This window comes from Eublepharis macularius, chromosome 2 (genome assembly GCF_028583425.1).
Source record: "Eublepharis macularius isolate TG4126 chromosome 2, MPM_Emac_v1.0, whole genome shotgun sequence".
In the NCBI taxonomy this organism is placed as follows: domain Eukaryota; kingdom Metazoa; phylum Chordata; class Lepidosauria; order Squamata; family Eublepharidae; genus Eublepharis; species Eublepharis macularius.
In genome coordinates, this window is record NC_072791.1 from 141,351,803 (window position 1) to 141,369,465 (window position 17,663).

The 17,663-nt window shown below is 43.3% G+C and overlaps 1 protein-coding gene across 5 annotated transcripts in view; it reads left to right on the forward strand.

Annotated features, from left to right (window-relative positions):
* PPP6R3 (protein phosphatase 6 regulatory subunit 3) overlaps positions 1 to 17,663 on the forward strand; it is a 180,290-nt gene that overhangs the window by 68,084 nt on the left and 94,543 nt on the right. For all 5 annotated transcript variants that reach the window (XM_054972443.1, XM_054972444.1, XM_054972442.1 and 2 more), the window contains exons 10-11: positions 4,427 to 4,579; positions 6,082 to 6,231. In XM_054972443.1, coding sequence (XP_054828418.1) covers positions 4,427 to 4,579; positions 6,082 to 6,231 — 303 coding nt within the window. The remainder of the gene's footprint in view (positions 1 to 4,426; positions 4,580 to 6,081; positions 6,232 to 17,663) is intronic.

Below are 17,663 nucleotides of genomic sequence, written 5' to 3' on the forward strand. Positions count from 1 at the left end.
CCAAGGAATATTACTTCAGTCCTACAAATGAGGGCAGAAGATCTGATGACCCTGGCACTCATGCTGGGTTTCTTGATCTGCCTGGAAACTGCCGTGGGTCTGATTCCACTCCTATCCTCTTCAAAGCCTCCACTATCAAAGGGACACCTTTCAATGACATAACAGGGACATGGCTGTTCCACCCAGTTCAGCTCTGGGATTTCCATCTGAGGGGAGGCTTCCCTTTTCCAGGACCATCATCAGTTATTGTTGTCCTTCATCAATTATTGAAGTTTTATAACTGATACTGTAAAGCATTAAGTTTATAGCCCACTGGGTTTGGTCCCCTTTGGCGGTTAGTACCTCCTGGGAATGACGAAGGTTTGAGTACCTTTGATTAGTGCTACCAGGATGGGACAAAGGAATAGGATTGGGTTCTCCTGGTGTTTCACAAAGAAACAGTTGCGTATTAATGTTACTGGAGCTTAGCTAATGTATTTAGATCCTTGATTAAATGTTCTCAGGCTGGAGTTATAAATTTATCAGAGCTGATTGATGGTCCTTGATTGTAGGATAGGATTCAAATCACGGAAAAGAGAGGAGATTGGAATGTTTTGGTGGTGACTCATGAGTGCCCTTATTGTCTCAATTGCACATTCTGATGCTTGCAGGGACAGGAGCCAATCACGCCCAGTCCTCAGCATTTGCATTTACATTCCATTCATGACTCACTCTCCCAGGCGGGACTCGGCAATGCTTTGCTCAGCTGTCTGGGACTCTAATGTGAATTAAGGCACAACAGATTCAAGGGGCTTGTGATTTTTATATCTCAAGCAGCTCTTAACATGCAGGAGGCCTGGGTCGACGGCTCACAAAAGAATTGCTGTGATTAGACAGACAGTTGAGCCCTAATTCCACTCACCTGTGTGATTCCATTCATCTGTGGGTGTTGCCTTCCACCCTTTCTTTTTTTTTCCCTCTGGAAACTGCAAAAGTAAGAAAAAAGCTGCTGCAACCTTTAAATTGCTGGTCCTGGTTATTTCCAAATATTTTTAGGATTAATTGGGACCAGCAATACTGGTATATCCAAGAGTCCTGATATCAGCTGGGATTCCTGAATATATGCGAAAAATGCTGATAATGTATTTTTGGGTATATTTTCAGACCAAATATATTGAATCGCACACTCCAAGTAATATGGTGCAACATAGAGATAAGGAACAGCATTAGTTGGTCAGAGTTGAGAGTGATCCAAGTCTGTTACACTCCTAACACTCGATAGTAGACTCTCACGTCCTGATCCTTATTAACTACAAGATGGCAAGGCCCACATCAGCTATCAGAAGGGCACGAGATCTCACTTCCTCCATCAGGAAGCAGCTTCAGTGGGTAGAGTCCCATCTTGCTTTTCTGATATCAGCATCTTCAGGGCATCTACTGTCTGAAGGAAGACTGACTCAGTTAGCAGGCTCTGTAACTAGGGGAGTGGGCTCTCAATTCCACTGTCATTCGTCAGTCTGAGCCCAGCAACTATGAGGAATCCTCAGATAAAGAGCTACCTGCAGCTAGCTCTCAGCCAGTAATTAAAAAACCTGTTGCAGCTGACCCAGATCCAGGAGGAGAACAACAAGAAACCAGGCTACCAACTGATCAGGAATCACAGCCTGCAGCTGAGGCAGAGCCAATGCAGGGTAGCTCTGAAGCAGGCAACAAGTCACGAGTCACCCTCAGCCCTCCTGGCTCCCCCACACCCTTGTAGCACCAATGCTGTCAGAGACGCATGCAGTGGCAGGAGAGGAGGAGTGCTAGACTCATGAACCAGCATCAGCTTTCAACTGCTGAAATAGATGAGTAGTTTCAGGATGACTGCCAAGTAATTGGTTGTTTAGCTCATCAAAGCTGAGCTATAAGGTTAGCCTGGAGAAACAGCAATTTGTGGATGCAACAAGTATGCTTGACGACTGCTCCACTGACTTCACTGTTACCTAACTTCTGGAACCTTGACCTCTGGACTGGATCTGACTAATAGCTTTGCTGGAACATCTGCCCCTGGACTGGAGTTGGCATATCTGCATTCTGGAACCCCTGACTTTTGGACTGGACTCTGACTCTCTCTGCAACTTTGCCGTCACTTACTTCTGAACTCCTGCCTTAGGCTCCTGGGAGTACTACACCAGAACACCCGCAGTGTTCCATGAGGTGACCAGGATGCTCAGTTTTCTCTGCTTGGACCTCCTTAAGACCCTAGTCAACAACTAGGGACCAAGATTCCTGCCCAGATTCCCACTGGATGGGACAGAGGGTGAGAGCGCTGCCTCGCCCCCATCCATAGGAGCTCCTGTCTGCTTGTTCCCTGCCACTGCCTATAATCAGGGCACTGAACAGAATACACAGTAAAGGGGCAGGGGTTATTGGCATGACACCCACTGGCCCACAAACACCCCAGTTGTCCATCTTGGTTGATAACACAGCATCCTCCCTAACTACCCACAACATTCTCCTACAGGGTGCTCATTCTCATCCCAATCCACAATGGTTCTGCTTCTCCATATGGAAATTAAAAGGGATATGTTAAAGTAATATGACTGTCCGCAAAAGGTTATCACTGGCATCTGAGCTTTAAGAAATCTCTGTACTCACTGGATTTATGAAACCTCTTTGGAAGCGTTCTTCAGAGGTGTTGCAGGAAGATAATCAATATAACTACAGGAATATCAGAAGTCCTTCGCTTCCTCCAGGTCAGATGGGATTAGGACCTCAGGCCTAATAATCTCTGATGAGAAATGGCAGTCAATCCTTCAGTTCTCTGCCCTGCCATAGGCTTTTCCTAATGGGAGCAATTCATCCAGTCTTTCCATTCATGGGATCTGCACAAGGTGTTGAGAGTGCTGTACAAACCTTGACTTGTTCCTGGGAGATCAGTTCCACTGAGAACTCTTTTATTGTTGTGTTATCTTCAGTTGGAAGATCTGCCTTCTCAGTCAGATAAGCCTTGTTTATTTCAGGAGAATCAGTGCTCTTATGTACTGACTTTGCCCTTGTACCAAATGTTAACTTTCCCCCCCACAGGGATCACCAGATCCCTTGCCTTTACTGTCCCCTTATCCCAGTCATTCTAAGGAATGAGACTAGCATCTTAGATGTCTGGAGGATTCTCTTCATCTACATTAAGAAGACAAAGCCTTCTTAATTTCAGGTGCTTTGTTACCTCCTTACCCAACACTGTGGGAAAGAAGGCATCATTGTTACCCACCACTAGGTGGATCAAAGCATGCATTTCTCTTGTTCACAATCTTCCATCATTCTCAACAGTCACTATCTGTTGTTCTAGAGTGACTGTGATGTCTGCAGTGCTTTCCACCAAGGCATTCATCACAGAAAGCTGTAGAGCAGCAACTTGGGCATAGGCCAGGGCATCATAGTCCAGACATAGCTTCCTCGGCTGTGTTTGGTGGATGAGTTCTCCGTAGAAGTGGTCTTTTACAGTTCCTCTCCTCTCTCATTTTTCCAGCTAGTAAGATAGAGCTTTTCCAGTATCTCATATGAGGATACCTTCCTCTACTGATGGAGAACAAAATGTGCTTAACCATGAAGATTTCTTTTCATCAGTGGCTTGGAAGGTGTCTGCCTTAGTTAACAGAGTAGGATTTAGAAAGGAGCTCGGTAGGTTGAGACAGGTGTATGTCAAGTTTTTTCTCATCTGTTTTCCAGCCTTACAGCATCAGTTACAGGTTACCAAGGATTTCAACACTAGAGGTGGGGCCATCATCCTCTGATGCTTGGCAAGACTTGAGCAGGGGGGGTGCGAGGGTCGTGGTGTTGAGTGCCTCCTCAGGATAATGGAAGCCTTTGCAAAAAAAAATTGCATACACCCTACCACAGAGCAAGGAGAGAGGCACAGCCCATACACAAATGCCTTCCAATTCACTGATAGAAGTACCCTCTTGCTAAGCCCAGTGTATCATCTTCACCCTCCACTTCAGAATCCTACAATATCCCCGGATCTTGAGGGAGGGCATAGAGCATACTTGTGGGCTCATCATGTGAGCCTGTTCTCCCTACTTGTTGAGCTACCAGTGCAGGAGCATTAGTGAGAGAACAACAACAAAAGTTTCATAATGCTGCAATCTTTCTGTGAAGCTCTGTGCCAATTGAAACCAAGACCATGGGGGATGAACCCTTCCATTTATATTCTTTGCATCTCACAAATAATCAGGAGGAAGAGCTGTCCCTATTGTTAAGCCCTGTTGTTGAAACTTGTATGCATTAAGTTTTCCAGTCCATTAAATTATAGAAAACAATTTGTGAAATGAAAATTGTCTTTCTTCTGTAAGTAGTGTGCTGCAAGTTGCACACTTGGCCATGTTGACTATATTATTATTATCCTTATAGCTTGAGTCTCTTTTAATATTTAACACTGCTTTTTTGTGTGGGGGGGTTGTTGCAGAAAAGTGTAATGAAGACAACATGGGGAGTGTTGGATCCACCGGTAGGGAACACCAGATTAAATGTGATTAGATTAATATCCAGTCTTCTACAGACAAATACAAACAGCATCAACCTGGAACTTATAGAACTCAATAGCATAGGAGTTATACTGGTAAGAATATAATATAACAAAATTATTTTTGTTTCCTTCCATTTATAAGATACCAATGTTCTTACTTTTTTTTGTTTCAATAGATCACAGTCTTGCTCATTTATAGCATGACACGATAAGACTGTCTTCTACTTTCCCTTGAGTAACAAAAATGAAATAAGTGTTTATGAGCAGTTTATATTTGAGGTCAACACGTTATGTGAAAGATTTGCAAGTAGAGCTTCCAGATCTGCTTTTAACTACTGAAATGCAGACCAGGAAAGGAATGGGTGGAGGGGTTATGATGTTGCTTGAGCTGCAGCAAATGAGAAGAGGTGTTTATGTGTCCTTCTATGGGGCAAATAATAGTAGGGGGGGGATTTTGACCAGGTATGGGGGATACATGCTGGTTTTGCAAGCATATTTGCTTGCTGCTCCTCCTCCTGCCAGGTTCACATCAGTTTTTTAAAAAGCAATCTATAGTTTAAAATTCAAGTGGAAAGAAGATTCATTAAAGGCATCCAAAGGGATAAACAATAATTGCTAGTAATAATTTTTAAAGTACACAATTGATAAAAAATAATAGAAATGTTATTTAAAATGATAATAAAAATATTTACAGCATTGAATTTCTTCACTTTGTTTTTGAGTGTATTTCTTGGACTATTGTATATTTAACCGTTTCTGCATCTGTAGTTGAGTTACCAAATGATCTGTATCCAGGCATTTGCTTTTCAGTAAGCACTTTGATTTGTGCATGCCCTTGATTTCACCTTCCACCTCCCTCCAAACAACCTATTTTTTCTCAGTGTCATGTAAACTTGTAGAAGTAAAAATAAAGAGTTGTATTAGTGTGCACGTTGCTCAAAAGTTTGCAAAAGAAGTACTTCAAAAAATTTTCTTTGAAGAAAATTTGGAATTGGCTCCAGTATTGTCATATGGAAGCACTCAAAGTTTATTTCATGCTTCAGTGATGAAGTGAGTTGGCAGCTAATTTGGCCCATAAAATCTGGGAATGAGGGTTGCATCTTTATGAGAAGTTGCTGACATCTCCAGAGGAAGGCTTACATCTCATTTATACCTGTGGTATGTTTTAATGTGCTCTAATGTCTGTTCACATGAGTGATCTATTTTGCTGAGGACATTAAAAAAAATCCCTCATAGAATCCACAGCATTTCCCCCATAAGTAGCCCTCTCTGAAGAACTGATTACCAGCAATACAGCATTTGCATAAACTGATATGTTCATATACCATCTTAAATACAAAATGTTAATTAGATCTTTCAGGAGCTAGACTTCATTGTAGTTGACCCTTGCAAGTTTTTTCTTGATTCAATATAAAATTAATTATGTGATAATATTAACGCTAAGAATTAAAATACATTTAAAGTATTAAATTATAGTTCTTCATTTGAAACTACAAGTAAAGCTTGTTGCAGGGTTGTTTGGGGGCTGTTTTTATGTGGACATTGCATGGTTATCTTGTAATTACTTTTGACTTCAATTTCTTTTTATTCTGTAGGATATGTTTTTTAAGTATACATGGAATAACTTTTTACATACTCAAGTAGAAATTTGTATTGCGTTGATACTTGCAAGTCCTTTTGAAAGCACAGAAAATGGCACTATCTCAGATCAGGATTCAATTGGAGAAAACATTTTGCTGAAAAATGTAAGTCTACACATGGTTAATTTCACTCTTAATTTGTACTGGTTTGGATGTGATTATAAGTTATTTACAGTTGGAGAGCATGCTCGATCTGGTAAGTGAGTGGAATAAAATCAAAGTTAACAAGATTGAAGTTCAAAACATATCACCATTTTGACGGCTCTTGTGAGTAATAGCCTCCTTTCTCTCTCTGGTAAACTCTAGTGAAAGCACTTTCTGTATGTAAAATTAGCAGTCATTTCTGAAGACAGACAATATTACTGTAGCAAAAGCTTTGGTCAAGGCTTATGCTGGAGTAAATTTGTTACGCTTCAATCTGTTGCAAGACCGGCTGCAGAAGGCTAACACAGCTACCCCTCTGGACTTTCTCTGAGGAGCGGCAGCTTCAGTGCAATGAATATTTCAGTCCTTTTTACTTCATTAAAACATTTCCAGTATGTTTTCTGTCCCTATATTGATGTCCTGAACAATTATAAAAATCAGTAAGTAGCCACCAGATTAAAACTACTATAATTAATAACATAATAAACCAAAATGGCATATTGATGTAAATTCAGCAGAAAGACTCAAGTTACTAAACTAAGCAAAGGGCATGCTAAAATGGCCATGTCTCAACCTGACACCTATAGGGCATTAGGGAGGGAGCCAGATGGGCCTTCAATGGCAAGAAATGCTGATACTCTCTGAGAAGTAATTGGAACATTTGGGGCCCTTTGTTTTTGTAAGTTGAGGAAAAACTCATTTTTTGTCTTTTTTTAAAAAAAGCTTATAATGGTGGAGCAATTAGATAATATTGGAACAGAATACTTCTGAGTAGAACTGTACAATGTAAATTATTTCTGTGAAGTACTCATTTTATATTGTGTATACTGGAGCTCAAGAGTATATCAGAATGTATATTGAATTGGATTTAGTATTAGGCTGACTGCTCTGTAGGTTGAGAGTCTGCAAAATTAATGCATTCAGTGGCATGCTCACATGGGTTTTACATCAACAGCTGTCCATATATTCCACATTGAACTTGTTCTTCCTCTGAGATGGAGGACATTTTCGGTGATTCCCACCGTCCAATCAGGGAAGCAGGAACTAATTTTCTTCCTGTCTGACGTGTGGGACAACTTCTCTTCAGTTCTGTTCCTGCCTCTAGGGAGAGCAGTCTGGTAGCAGACTAGCTCTGCTACTTCCTTATTAGGACTTCAGTTTCACTTTCACTTTCCCATTCCTACTCCTTTGCTCTTCTCTTCTTTTAATCTTTCCCTTGTCTTTCAAACTCTGTTGACTTAAACTTTCATAGTTCCTCCCTATCTTCTTTCTGTCCTCTCTTGTCTCTTACTCCTTTCCCTGGCTGACTGAGAGGATCACTGCAGCCATTTGAGGCAGCCACCTACAAGATGGATGCCAGGGATTCTGAGGACAGCTTCCTAGACAACAGAGAGGAATGCTTCCTAGTATTCACATCGAACGCGATGGGGATTGATGAATCCGGTACCGACATGCCTCCTGGCTTGTATGTGCTCCCATCAATGAGTCGGCACCAACATGCCTCTGCGGCTTATGCGGTCTCCTGGCTACAAGTTGGCCTCAGAGCCACAGAAGAGCTTCAAAAGGCCCATCCCACTGAGTGGGAGACAGAAGCATCTGCGCGCTCCTGCTTTTGGTGGGAAAAGACACTAGGAATCTCCTCAGCTCCCACGCCACAGTGAATGTGCCCATACCAACCTCCTGGCTGGAGATTCCACAGCAGGCTTTTCCCCTTCAGATCTAGCCCTGCCTTTACATCAGGACTCTCCCTGTCAAATGGGTAACGTATGAAGGGCACAAACTTGACTGTGTCTTTGAACTTTTTAACTTCCTAAGACTAACCACAAGAGAGGAAATATATAATCTCTGCTGGGCTGAAACCTCTGTTAATAGTGGTGTGGTGTCTACCTCCTCCTTCCTCCACGAGTGAGGCTGTGGCTCAGTGGAAGAACTTCTGCTTTGCCTGCAGAAGGATCCAGGTTCGTTCCCCGTTAACTCCAGTTAAAAAGATCAGGTAAATAATGGAAAAAAAACCCTCTTCCTGAGACCCTGGAGACCTGCTGCCAGTCTGAATAGACAACACTGACCGTGTTGGACCGATGGTCTGAGTCAGAATAAGGCAGGTTGTAATGTTTAACAGACATGGATCCCCACTGAGCAGGGGGGATCACCCTCAGAGAGTGTCTGTAATGACAAGGAGAAGGAAGAATTCCTTCAGATGTGGAGGAGGAGGCAATATCCCTGCCAGAACAGTCAGCCCAGCTGTCTGAATCTGAGGTCTACCAGTATTTACTGCCTAAGACATTCTCAGCCTTAGGACTGCAGGAATTACCCTTGGGGGAAGAGGACCCTTAGACAGGGAATACCAAATCCAGACCCAGGGAAACAAGAGTCTCTTCCTAGGGAAAGTTCCTCAGAAAAGGTCCTCCCATTTCCAGAATATTTTGGGAGACAACTCAAGGCTGAGTGGTCTAAACCATCAGCCAATAAGCAGTTCCCTAATGTGGTACAAAAAACAAAACAAAACTGTATTCACTAACTTTCTTTGCTATGAGATGTTGCAGGTACCTGCGATTGATGCTACAGTGGCTACGCTTCAGTCATCTAGGCTCCTGTCAGAGGACGGGCAAGGATCAGTCAGAGACATCTTATACAAGAAGAGAGAGGCCATGCTGAAGAGACCTCACGAGGCCGGCTATTAAGGCTACAGCCATTGCCTCCAGAGCATCAGGAGTATTGATCAGAAAACTGATCCCGCTTCTCCCATACAACAGTAGATGCCCCCTTTGAGTGGGCAAACAGAATTTTAAAGGGAGACACCATCCTGGATGCACTTACTTTTTCTTCCAGGACTATGGTCTCAGAAGCAGTAACAAGTAGGCACCCTTGACTAAGAGCATTGCCAGCAGATTTACACTCTAAAAATATTGTTTTGGCTTACCACTTTCAGAGAGACAAGCTATTTGGGGATGCCCTGGGAAAGATCTGGGTTGAGACTCAGGACAAAAGAAAGTGTTGCCAAAAACACTCAAACAATCTGAGAGGTGATCCCTTGGCCCTCAGCCATTTTATTCACAACATGTTCTACTAAGGTCCAGACAGGATTCCAAGCAACCATCCTTTGGTTAATCTAGACATCCCTTTAATAAGGGGAGGGGTCCTTTCAAGAACCCACTTGTAGTATAGTGGTTAAGTAACTGAACTGTGATGCAGTTCAAATCTTACTACTGCCATGAACTTACATCATGGCCTTAAGTAAACCAGTCCTCTCAGTCCCAGTTCCCCAGCTGTATTGTGGGGGATAATGCTTACTTTGTCCCAAGATCAAACAGACAGTTCTTCACACATGGAAAAAGATCCAACCTTGGTACCAAGCACTCTTTAAGACAGGACTCGCAAGCCATCCCTGTGAGAGGCCAAGTACTCCTTACTATCAAGCCTGGGTCGACATGCAGGCAGACAGCTGGACCTTAGAAATAATCTCACAAGCCTATTCCATATAATTCGAAAGCTACCCACCAGAACATTTTGTCATCTCTCCCCTATGCGAAATCTTATCCAACACCTGACATTCAAGCTGTGGAGCATGTTCCCCACAACAAAAGAGGAAGGAGGAGTCTACTAAACCTTCACATTCCCTAAAAAGAATGGGGACTGGAGGGCATTATTAGACTTCAACTTTTTGAACAAGTTTATCAAGTTGCGTCACTTCTGAATGGAGACTCTGCACTCAGTCGCAGAGGTAATTCAACCAGAAGAATACACGACATCTACAGATCTCATGGAAGCATACCTCCATGTACCGATTCTGACAGCCCATCAACAGTACCTAAGATACCTAAGATTTTGTGTGGGAAAAAAAAATCAATTGGCAGTTCTGAGCCATCCTTTTCAGCCTGTCCACCACGCCCAGAGTGTTCACAAAGCTCCTGATCAACCCCATTCTATGTCTCAGAGAGAGAGGTATTCATGTTCACTTGTACCCAGACGATCTCCTGATCAGTTCAAAAGAAAAATCTCACCACGACACTCAGTTCACCATTCAGTTGCTAAAAGCTGGAACATCAATAGTGTTGTCTATCCCTCACCAAAGAAAAGGTCAGGAAGACCAAACAGCTGGCTGAGACTGTCATCAGAATGAAAATCACTTCTCATGACACTACCCAAACTGATGGGTTTGCTAGTGGCCAGCAAACAAGGCGATACCTTGGGGTTGTCTATATGCAGGACCGCTTCAGACCTTTCTCAGATCTTATTAACAACAGATCATGGAGAAGACAGATCTTCCCATTCCGGTACCACTTCAGATCAAAATATTCATGACCCCTCGAGAACAACAAATCTTTACAGATGCAAGTTTCACAGGTTAGGCATGTCTTCCTATCAATGTCTTGGAAATGTGGCGATTTGTCTGGCCCTGTTCCAGTTCAGAGATAAGATAGTGAACTCACATCCTGATCTGTATGGACAAGGTTGCAGACAAGACATATGTAAACAAGCAGGGGGTGGGGATCCAAGACCTCAATGCAGCACAAGGAGGTGACAGGGATACTTACTTGGGAGGAAGGTCACCAAGCCTCGATCAGGTCTGAACATATCAAAGGCATATTCTATGTCCAGGGAGACTGGCTGAGCAGGTAGACCATTCAACAAGAGGAATAGTTCCTTAAGAAAGATCTCATCTAATTGATAACATTGCACTTCACAACACATCTCATGGACCTGTTTGCGTCCCAACACAACCATCAACTATCAAGGTACATAATGAGGTTTGTTCCACCCACAAGCAGATGCCCTGACATCGCAGTGGCCATTAGGCCTCCTCTGTGCATTACCATCCTTATCAGTAATACCCAAACTCCTGAGAAGGATCAAGGAACAGGGAGCGAAGTGTTAGTGATTGCCTCTTGGTGGTCCCACAGACTGTGTTTTCCCACACTCCAACAGATGGTGATATCTCCACCCCTCATCCTACCGACCTCTCCAGTCATATTACAGCAGGGGATGATTTGGCACTCTCATTTAGACTCACTCTGCTTAACTGTGTGGAAATAGAAAGGAAAACCTTCCTAAGATGATATTACAGAGAGGTGGCTGACACGTTCCTAGCATCTAGAAAACAGTTCACGGTCAGAATTTTCAATTCCTCTTGGAAAGCCCTCACTCAGTGGGACAGGAGGAAAGCACTGGACATTTTATGCAGCCTTGACCAAACATCCATTTGAACTGGTCAAGGAAGTTCCCCTGAGAAGGTGGAGAATGAAGACCATCTTCCTTATTGTCTTATCTGCCAGAAGAATCTCAGACCTAAGTGCACCATCAGTCAGACCTGAACTCTGTATCTTTCACAACGATAAGGTGATACTTCATACTGTCCCCACCTTTCTTCCAAAAGTCTATTCCAAATTCCATAGTTGCAAGAGATAAGGCTACCATATTTCCACCTGTACCTTAAATATACTAGGGAGAGGCTCTGACACAACCTAGACGTCAGAAGGAAGCTCAAGGCCTATCTGCCCCAAACCGTGCAAATCAGAAAGTCGGACTTACTATTCATCAATGTATCTCCCCTCAATTTGGGGAAGAAAATGCCTTCAGCAACCGTAGGTGCCAATAGCAAAACATACACTATTAAAGCTCACAAAGCTCTCATCATAGAGGTTCCTAATGGAATAACGGCTCACTCTGTGAGGAGAGCTGCTATCAGTGCAGCATTACAGAGGAACACTTCTGTAAAAGAAGTCTGCAAGCCAGCAACATGGTTGTCGATCTCAACCTTGGTGAGATGCTACAAATTAAATCTATATGATTCAGTGGACACCAATTGCAGTAGAAAAGTACTGCAGCGCATGAGCTCAGACGAAGACCATATCCCACCCAGAAAGTGGAAACTGCTCTGGGAGCACCCAAGATGTCCGCCTCGGAGGAAGAACGGACCTTTGGACACTTAACATGAAGGGTCCTTCTCCTCTGAGGAAAGGAGGACATCTTGTCCTCCCTGGGTCTTCATCCTCCTCTACCCTGCTGCCTCATTGTTCTGCCTCCTCCAGGTTATGCTTTATGTACAGTACATGTTAACGCAACAGGTGTTTTTCTTTCAGTATTGACAATTGCTGAATGATAAATTCAGTGTTACTGCTTTGTGGAGTCACCTGAACTGAAGAGAGAGTGTCCCACATGCCAGACAGGAAGAGGAAGAAAATTAGTTCCTGCCTCCCTGATTGGACTGTGGGAATCACCCAAGATGTCCTCCTTTCCTCAGAGGAGAAGGACCCTTCACGGTAAGTGTCCAAAGGTCCATTCTCTATCTGTAGTTTTGCTTTTCATGCATCTGTTGCAGATGCTAGCGTAGTTCCTGTTGTCTGCCAAAGGACAGAAGTGCTGATAGTACTTTCTTCCACTCTTAATGTTGCAACAACTTACACTTCTAGCACTAAAGAGTATGGAAAAGTGCCATATAAACTTGCATTGTAAACAGGTTTATAGAAATAAAACAAATTATTTTAATATACTTAAATAATACAGAGTAATGAAAATGGGCTTTGAATAGTCATCAGGAAGATGGGGCTCTGCATAACGGAGGTGGTAGGATAACAAGTGTTTCTTCTGATGGTCTCTCTTTACTCCCACATGAGTTTTCTATGCCACAAGAAGATAGAATTCACTGCCCGAGGGTGTATTTATGGTCACTAGCAAAGGTGACTTTAAAAGGGAATTAAACCTATTCATGGAGGATATAATCATCAGTAGTTTAACTTTGTTCTTCTGTGTAGTCTTACATTAGGAGCGTACCTATGCAGGCCTGCTGCTCAGAAAAGTTTTCTTTAGCTTCTTTAGAACTCCCGATAGGAGCCACTTCTTCCTGAGCACGTGAGAGCCCATTTTCATGCCTAAATATTCATATGCTAAGAGGGAGAAGAAATCCCTTTCCTCAGTTTTCTCTCAGCTACTGCAAGGAAAACTTTTTGGTGAGTAGCTCTGTAATGATTTCAAGAAATGGGTACACGTGTCTTTAAATGTTTGGTGAGATAGGTGAAGAGTGGGGGGTGAAAGAGAGATGAGTGAGTGATATGATTGGTTGATGACAGAGAGTGGGCAGAGTGAAGGCAGTTTTCAGTTACTGAGGGAGAGAAAAAGATTCAGTTTGGGCAAGAGAGGCGAGCTGTGTGCAGCCTGAGGGTGTTCATGTATTTGTGAAGGAAAGGCAACCTGAGTGGAAGCCTGAACTTAGTGTGTCTGTGAGACTATATATTCATTCTATTAGAAGCAGGCAAACTGTGGGTGCGCCTGAGAGAGAAAGGATTGAGAGTCGGAAGAAAGCAGGCTAGCTGTGTGCTGCCTGAATATGTTGAAGTGTTTTATGAGAGAAATATAACCTGTGTGGAACCTGAACTGAGCATGTTTGTGAAAGGACACTCAGTCAGGGAAAGAGAGGCTAGCTGTGTGCTGCCTGAGGAGTTTTATGTGAGAGAAATATAGAGCCTAGAGAAAGAGGCTAACTGTGTGTGAAGCCTTACAAGAGATCTGTGTGAATGAGTTTAAATGAAGTAACATTAAGAACTAAGAACTACTTTTATGAAACCAATACGCTTCTTGAAAAATAAACATTTATTTTGTTTTGTTATATCCCAGAGTAAGCTGTCAGTGTTATATCCCATTCCTATCCTTAGGGCCACATAGAACCACGAAGAAGCCTGACGCTTAGGAACGTTACCAAAAGGAAAACTTAATTAAAACATATTGGAATATAATATTCCTGGTGGCAGCTAACTACCCAGAGGGTGTAAGGGGAAGAGTAAAAGAAAAATCTACCCCCCAAAAGTAAAGGTCATAACAAGCTCCATTCATCCATCTGTAGCGTTCCTTCTGAAGAGATTTTGTCATCTATTGGTCTGATTTTTGATCATGCTCCTTCAGGATGTCTTAAAAGGCATTATTTTAAAAATAGTCAAAGTGTGGCACTAAAATGACCCACACTGATGAACTTGAGTTGTGCCTCTTGTGTCTTGGCAAAGGACACAGTGTTTCAGCCTCTAAAATTTGCCTACCACTTATACCAAAGGCCAGGATTGATAGGGTTCTGAGACTTAAAGCTACACTTAGTGAAAAAGTGTCTACAGTGTCCAAATTTCTGGAAACTAAGTCACATGCCATGAAGGAGCACTCATCCAGGGCCGGATCCAGGGCTTTGTCACAATTGATGTTGAGGTCAGATCCGAAGAGCAAGAAACATTGCTCATTGAGAGCTCTTATCAGATACAAGGCCATATTGGAACCACCCGCTAAAAAGGCTAAGTAAACCAAACATTTAGTCAGACAGCACCCCAAGCCCATTTCTTTGTGAAATCAATCATCAACTATGGAGACTTAGGGTGAGGATTTTGTGCTGGTTGTTTAGCAGATGTCCAGAATGGCTCAGGCCCTCGAGGGCTAGTGTCTCTTCATAGGATCAGAGGACAAAAGACAAGATTCTCAGTTGTTCCTATTTGGACTCATCTGCAGTTGTTGCCTTCCCCATATTAGAAGATTTTGGGGAAATTATAACTGATATCTGGGAGAAGCCTGCTCTGTTGCCTGCAATATCCAGGAAAATAGAGCTCATTTATAAGATCAAGCAAGACATTTGGCCAGCTGTAGCCACCCATCTACCTCCTTAATCTTTGGTGACAGAGGAAGTGCAGGCTAAGCATCACCCTAGGTTTCACTCTGCACCTGGCAATAAATACAGAAAACTTGATGCCCTAGGTAGGTGTTATTCCACCTCAGCATTCAATTTGAAGATTGCCAACTGCCAGGTGATAATGGGGGCGTACCAGCTCTCTCCGTGGGGAAAGTTGTCCATATCTGTTGACACCCTTCCAGAAGATAAGATCATAGTAATGGTGCTGTATCAGCATTCTTATAGTGCCCCTCCACCTTCTTAAGCTAGAAAGAGATTTCCCCAAAGTCCAAGTCTTCCCGTCATCCTCAAAAACCTAAGGACCAACAGGGCTTTTTCAAGGAATTCTGACTGGAACTGGTGCTGAATGATGAACCAGTCATATATATGAACAGATTGTCCATCTATGCTTCCGATTGGGAGTCTATAACATATGACACTTGGGTCTTAGCTATAGTTAATTATAGTTATAGGCTTTGTTGCTTAATGGGGAGCATCCAGTCTGCAGGGGATGCCTTCCTATTCAGTTGGTGTGGAACCCTGTTTTACACATTCTCACCAATACAGTTAGTAGGGAAAGTCATATCTAAGATCAGGACAGAATGACACAGATTGCATCCTCAAAGCACCATATTTGCCCAGATAAATCTGGTTTCCCGACCTTCTAAGGCTGTCCAAACAGAATTACATTACGCTCCCAGACCTAATTCACGAAGGTGCGGTACTTCATCACAGCACAACAACACAACACCTCACAATATGGCACATTCTACCACGCCTGTTAATTTTTCCTAGCAGGTCCAGAATGTGTTACTGAATACTAGGAGACCTTCCACTTTTAAATCATATGCATCTAAATGGTCACGTTTTGCTGCATGGATTACTAACAAAGGTGTTGCTGTAGTGGATTGTCTTCTGTCCCTCATTCTAGGCCACATCTTGGATTAAAATACATTTGGCAGCTATTTCTGGCTTTCATATTGAGATTAAGGGTAGGCTGGTCTCTCACTATTCCTTCCCTCCAATTTCCTAGGGGTATGTTAATAGAATAATAGAATCATAGGGTTGGATGGTACCTCTAGGGTCATCTAGTCCGACCCCCTGCACAATGCAGGAAATCCACAACTACCCCCCCCCCCAACTACCCTAGTGACCCCTGCTCCATGCCCAGAAGATGGCAGAACACCGCCAGGATCCCTAGCCAAACTGGCCTGTGGAAAATTGCTACCTGATCCCAAGGTGGCAATCAGCATTATCCCGGACAGGTAAGAAGGGCCACAAGAACGAAGCACTGATGTAACCCATTCTGCCCTCATGATCTGCCCAAGTTCACAGAATCAGCATTGCTGTCAGTTTATACCCACCTGCTAGCCCAATAATCCCTCAGTAGTTTTTGTCATTGGTGCTATCGCGCCTCATGTTAGCATCATTTGAATCACTTACCATTCGCTTCCTGGACATGCTCTCCCTTAAGGTAAACATCCTGGTGGCCATTACTTCAGCTAGATATGCCCGTGAATGATCAGTGCTTAGGGCTGATTCTCCCCATATCAAGTTCCACAAGGAAAAGGTCATTCTTCCTCTGGGTGATTCCCACCCTCTAGTTAGGGAGGCAGGAACAAGTTTTCTACTTCCTGTCTTCCTAGTGGGAGTCACCTTTTCTTTCAGTTTCATTCCTGCCTCAACAGAGAGAGCAGCTTCATATGTGCACTGCCTTGCCTTTCAACTGTTTTTTCCTTTGCTTCGCTTCTACTTTTCAGAACCTGATTCTTGCCTTGTTTACTCCTTTCTACTCTACCTCCTTGCTATTCTCTTTCTCTCTGCGTGCCTGCTAGAAGTCTTGCAGGGGAAGCTTTCTCCTTCCTTCTTTTGGCTGTGTTGGCCATTTCATGGTAAGACAGAATCATGGAAATCAATAGGCTCAGGACCCAGCGAGAGCACCAAATAGCAATGGCCCCAAGGTCCAGTGCTGCTGATGGTCTACTTGTGAGTAATACAATTGGGTCAGGCACTGCGATGCTATCCCCAGATTTCCTAAACTTGATTACATAAACTGAGACTGCCAATTTTTGTCAGAGTGCTGAGGGAAGAGACAGGCCTCCCTTGGGTCCTTCCTGTAGGCCTTCCACCCCCCCAAACTAGGGAATTGTGGAAGAGACCATTTCTTACAAAGGGAATCCTAGCAGGCCCTCTGAGGCAGTTAGAAAGGAAACCTGTACCAGAAAAAGAAAGGGAAACTGAAACTTACGTAGATAGTGAAGTTTTTTTTTCTCCCTGTTGGTTCCATATATGCCTACACACCTTTTTTTCCTCCAGGGAATGGGCCTGCTCTCCCCAGGGTTCTCAGTCTCTCTTAATCAGCACAGAGTAACTTTATTCTGTAGAAACAGAAAAGAGCACAAGGCCTAGCAGGCCTTCAGCCAGCTCATGTAGACATGAGTAGACCCTGGACTGGATTAGAACTGATCCAGTTTTTAGTATCCTGGGACCAACACAAAACATGAAACAGACTCCACAGCATTATAATTGCCTGTGCTGAGAGAGTTCTTGCTGCAATTGTGTTCACCCTATCTCTGGAATCTTTCCTGTATGACACAGTTTTTAACAAGAGACAGATTGATGTTATGGCTGGAGTGTTGGGCTGGGATCTAGGAGATCCAGATTCTCATGCTGTTCTCCCTGGGAGACCTGCCTGTGGCCTTGGGCCTGTTGCATTCTCTAGGCCTGACTTACCTTGTGGGTTTGTTGTGTGGCT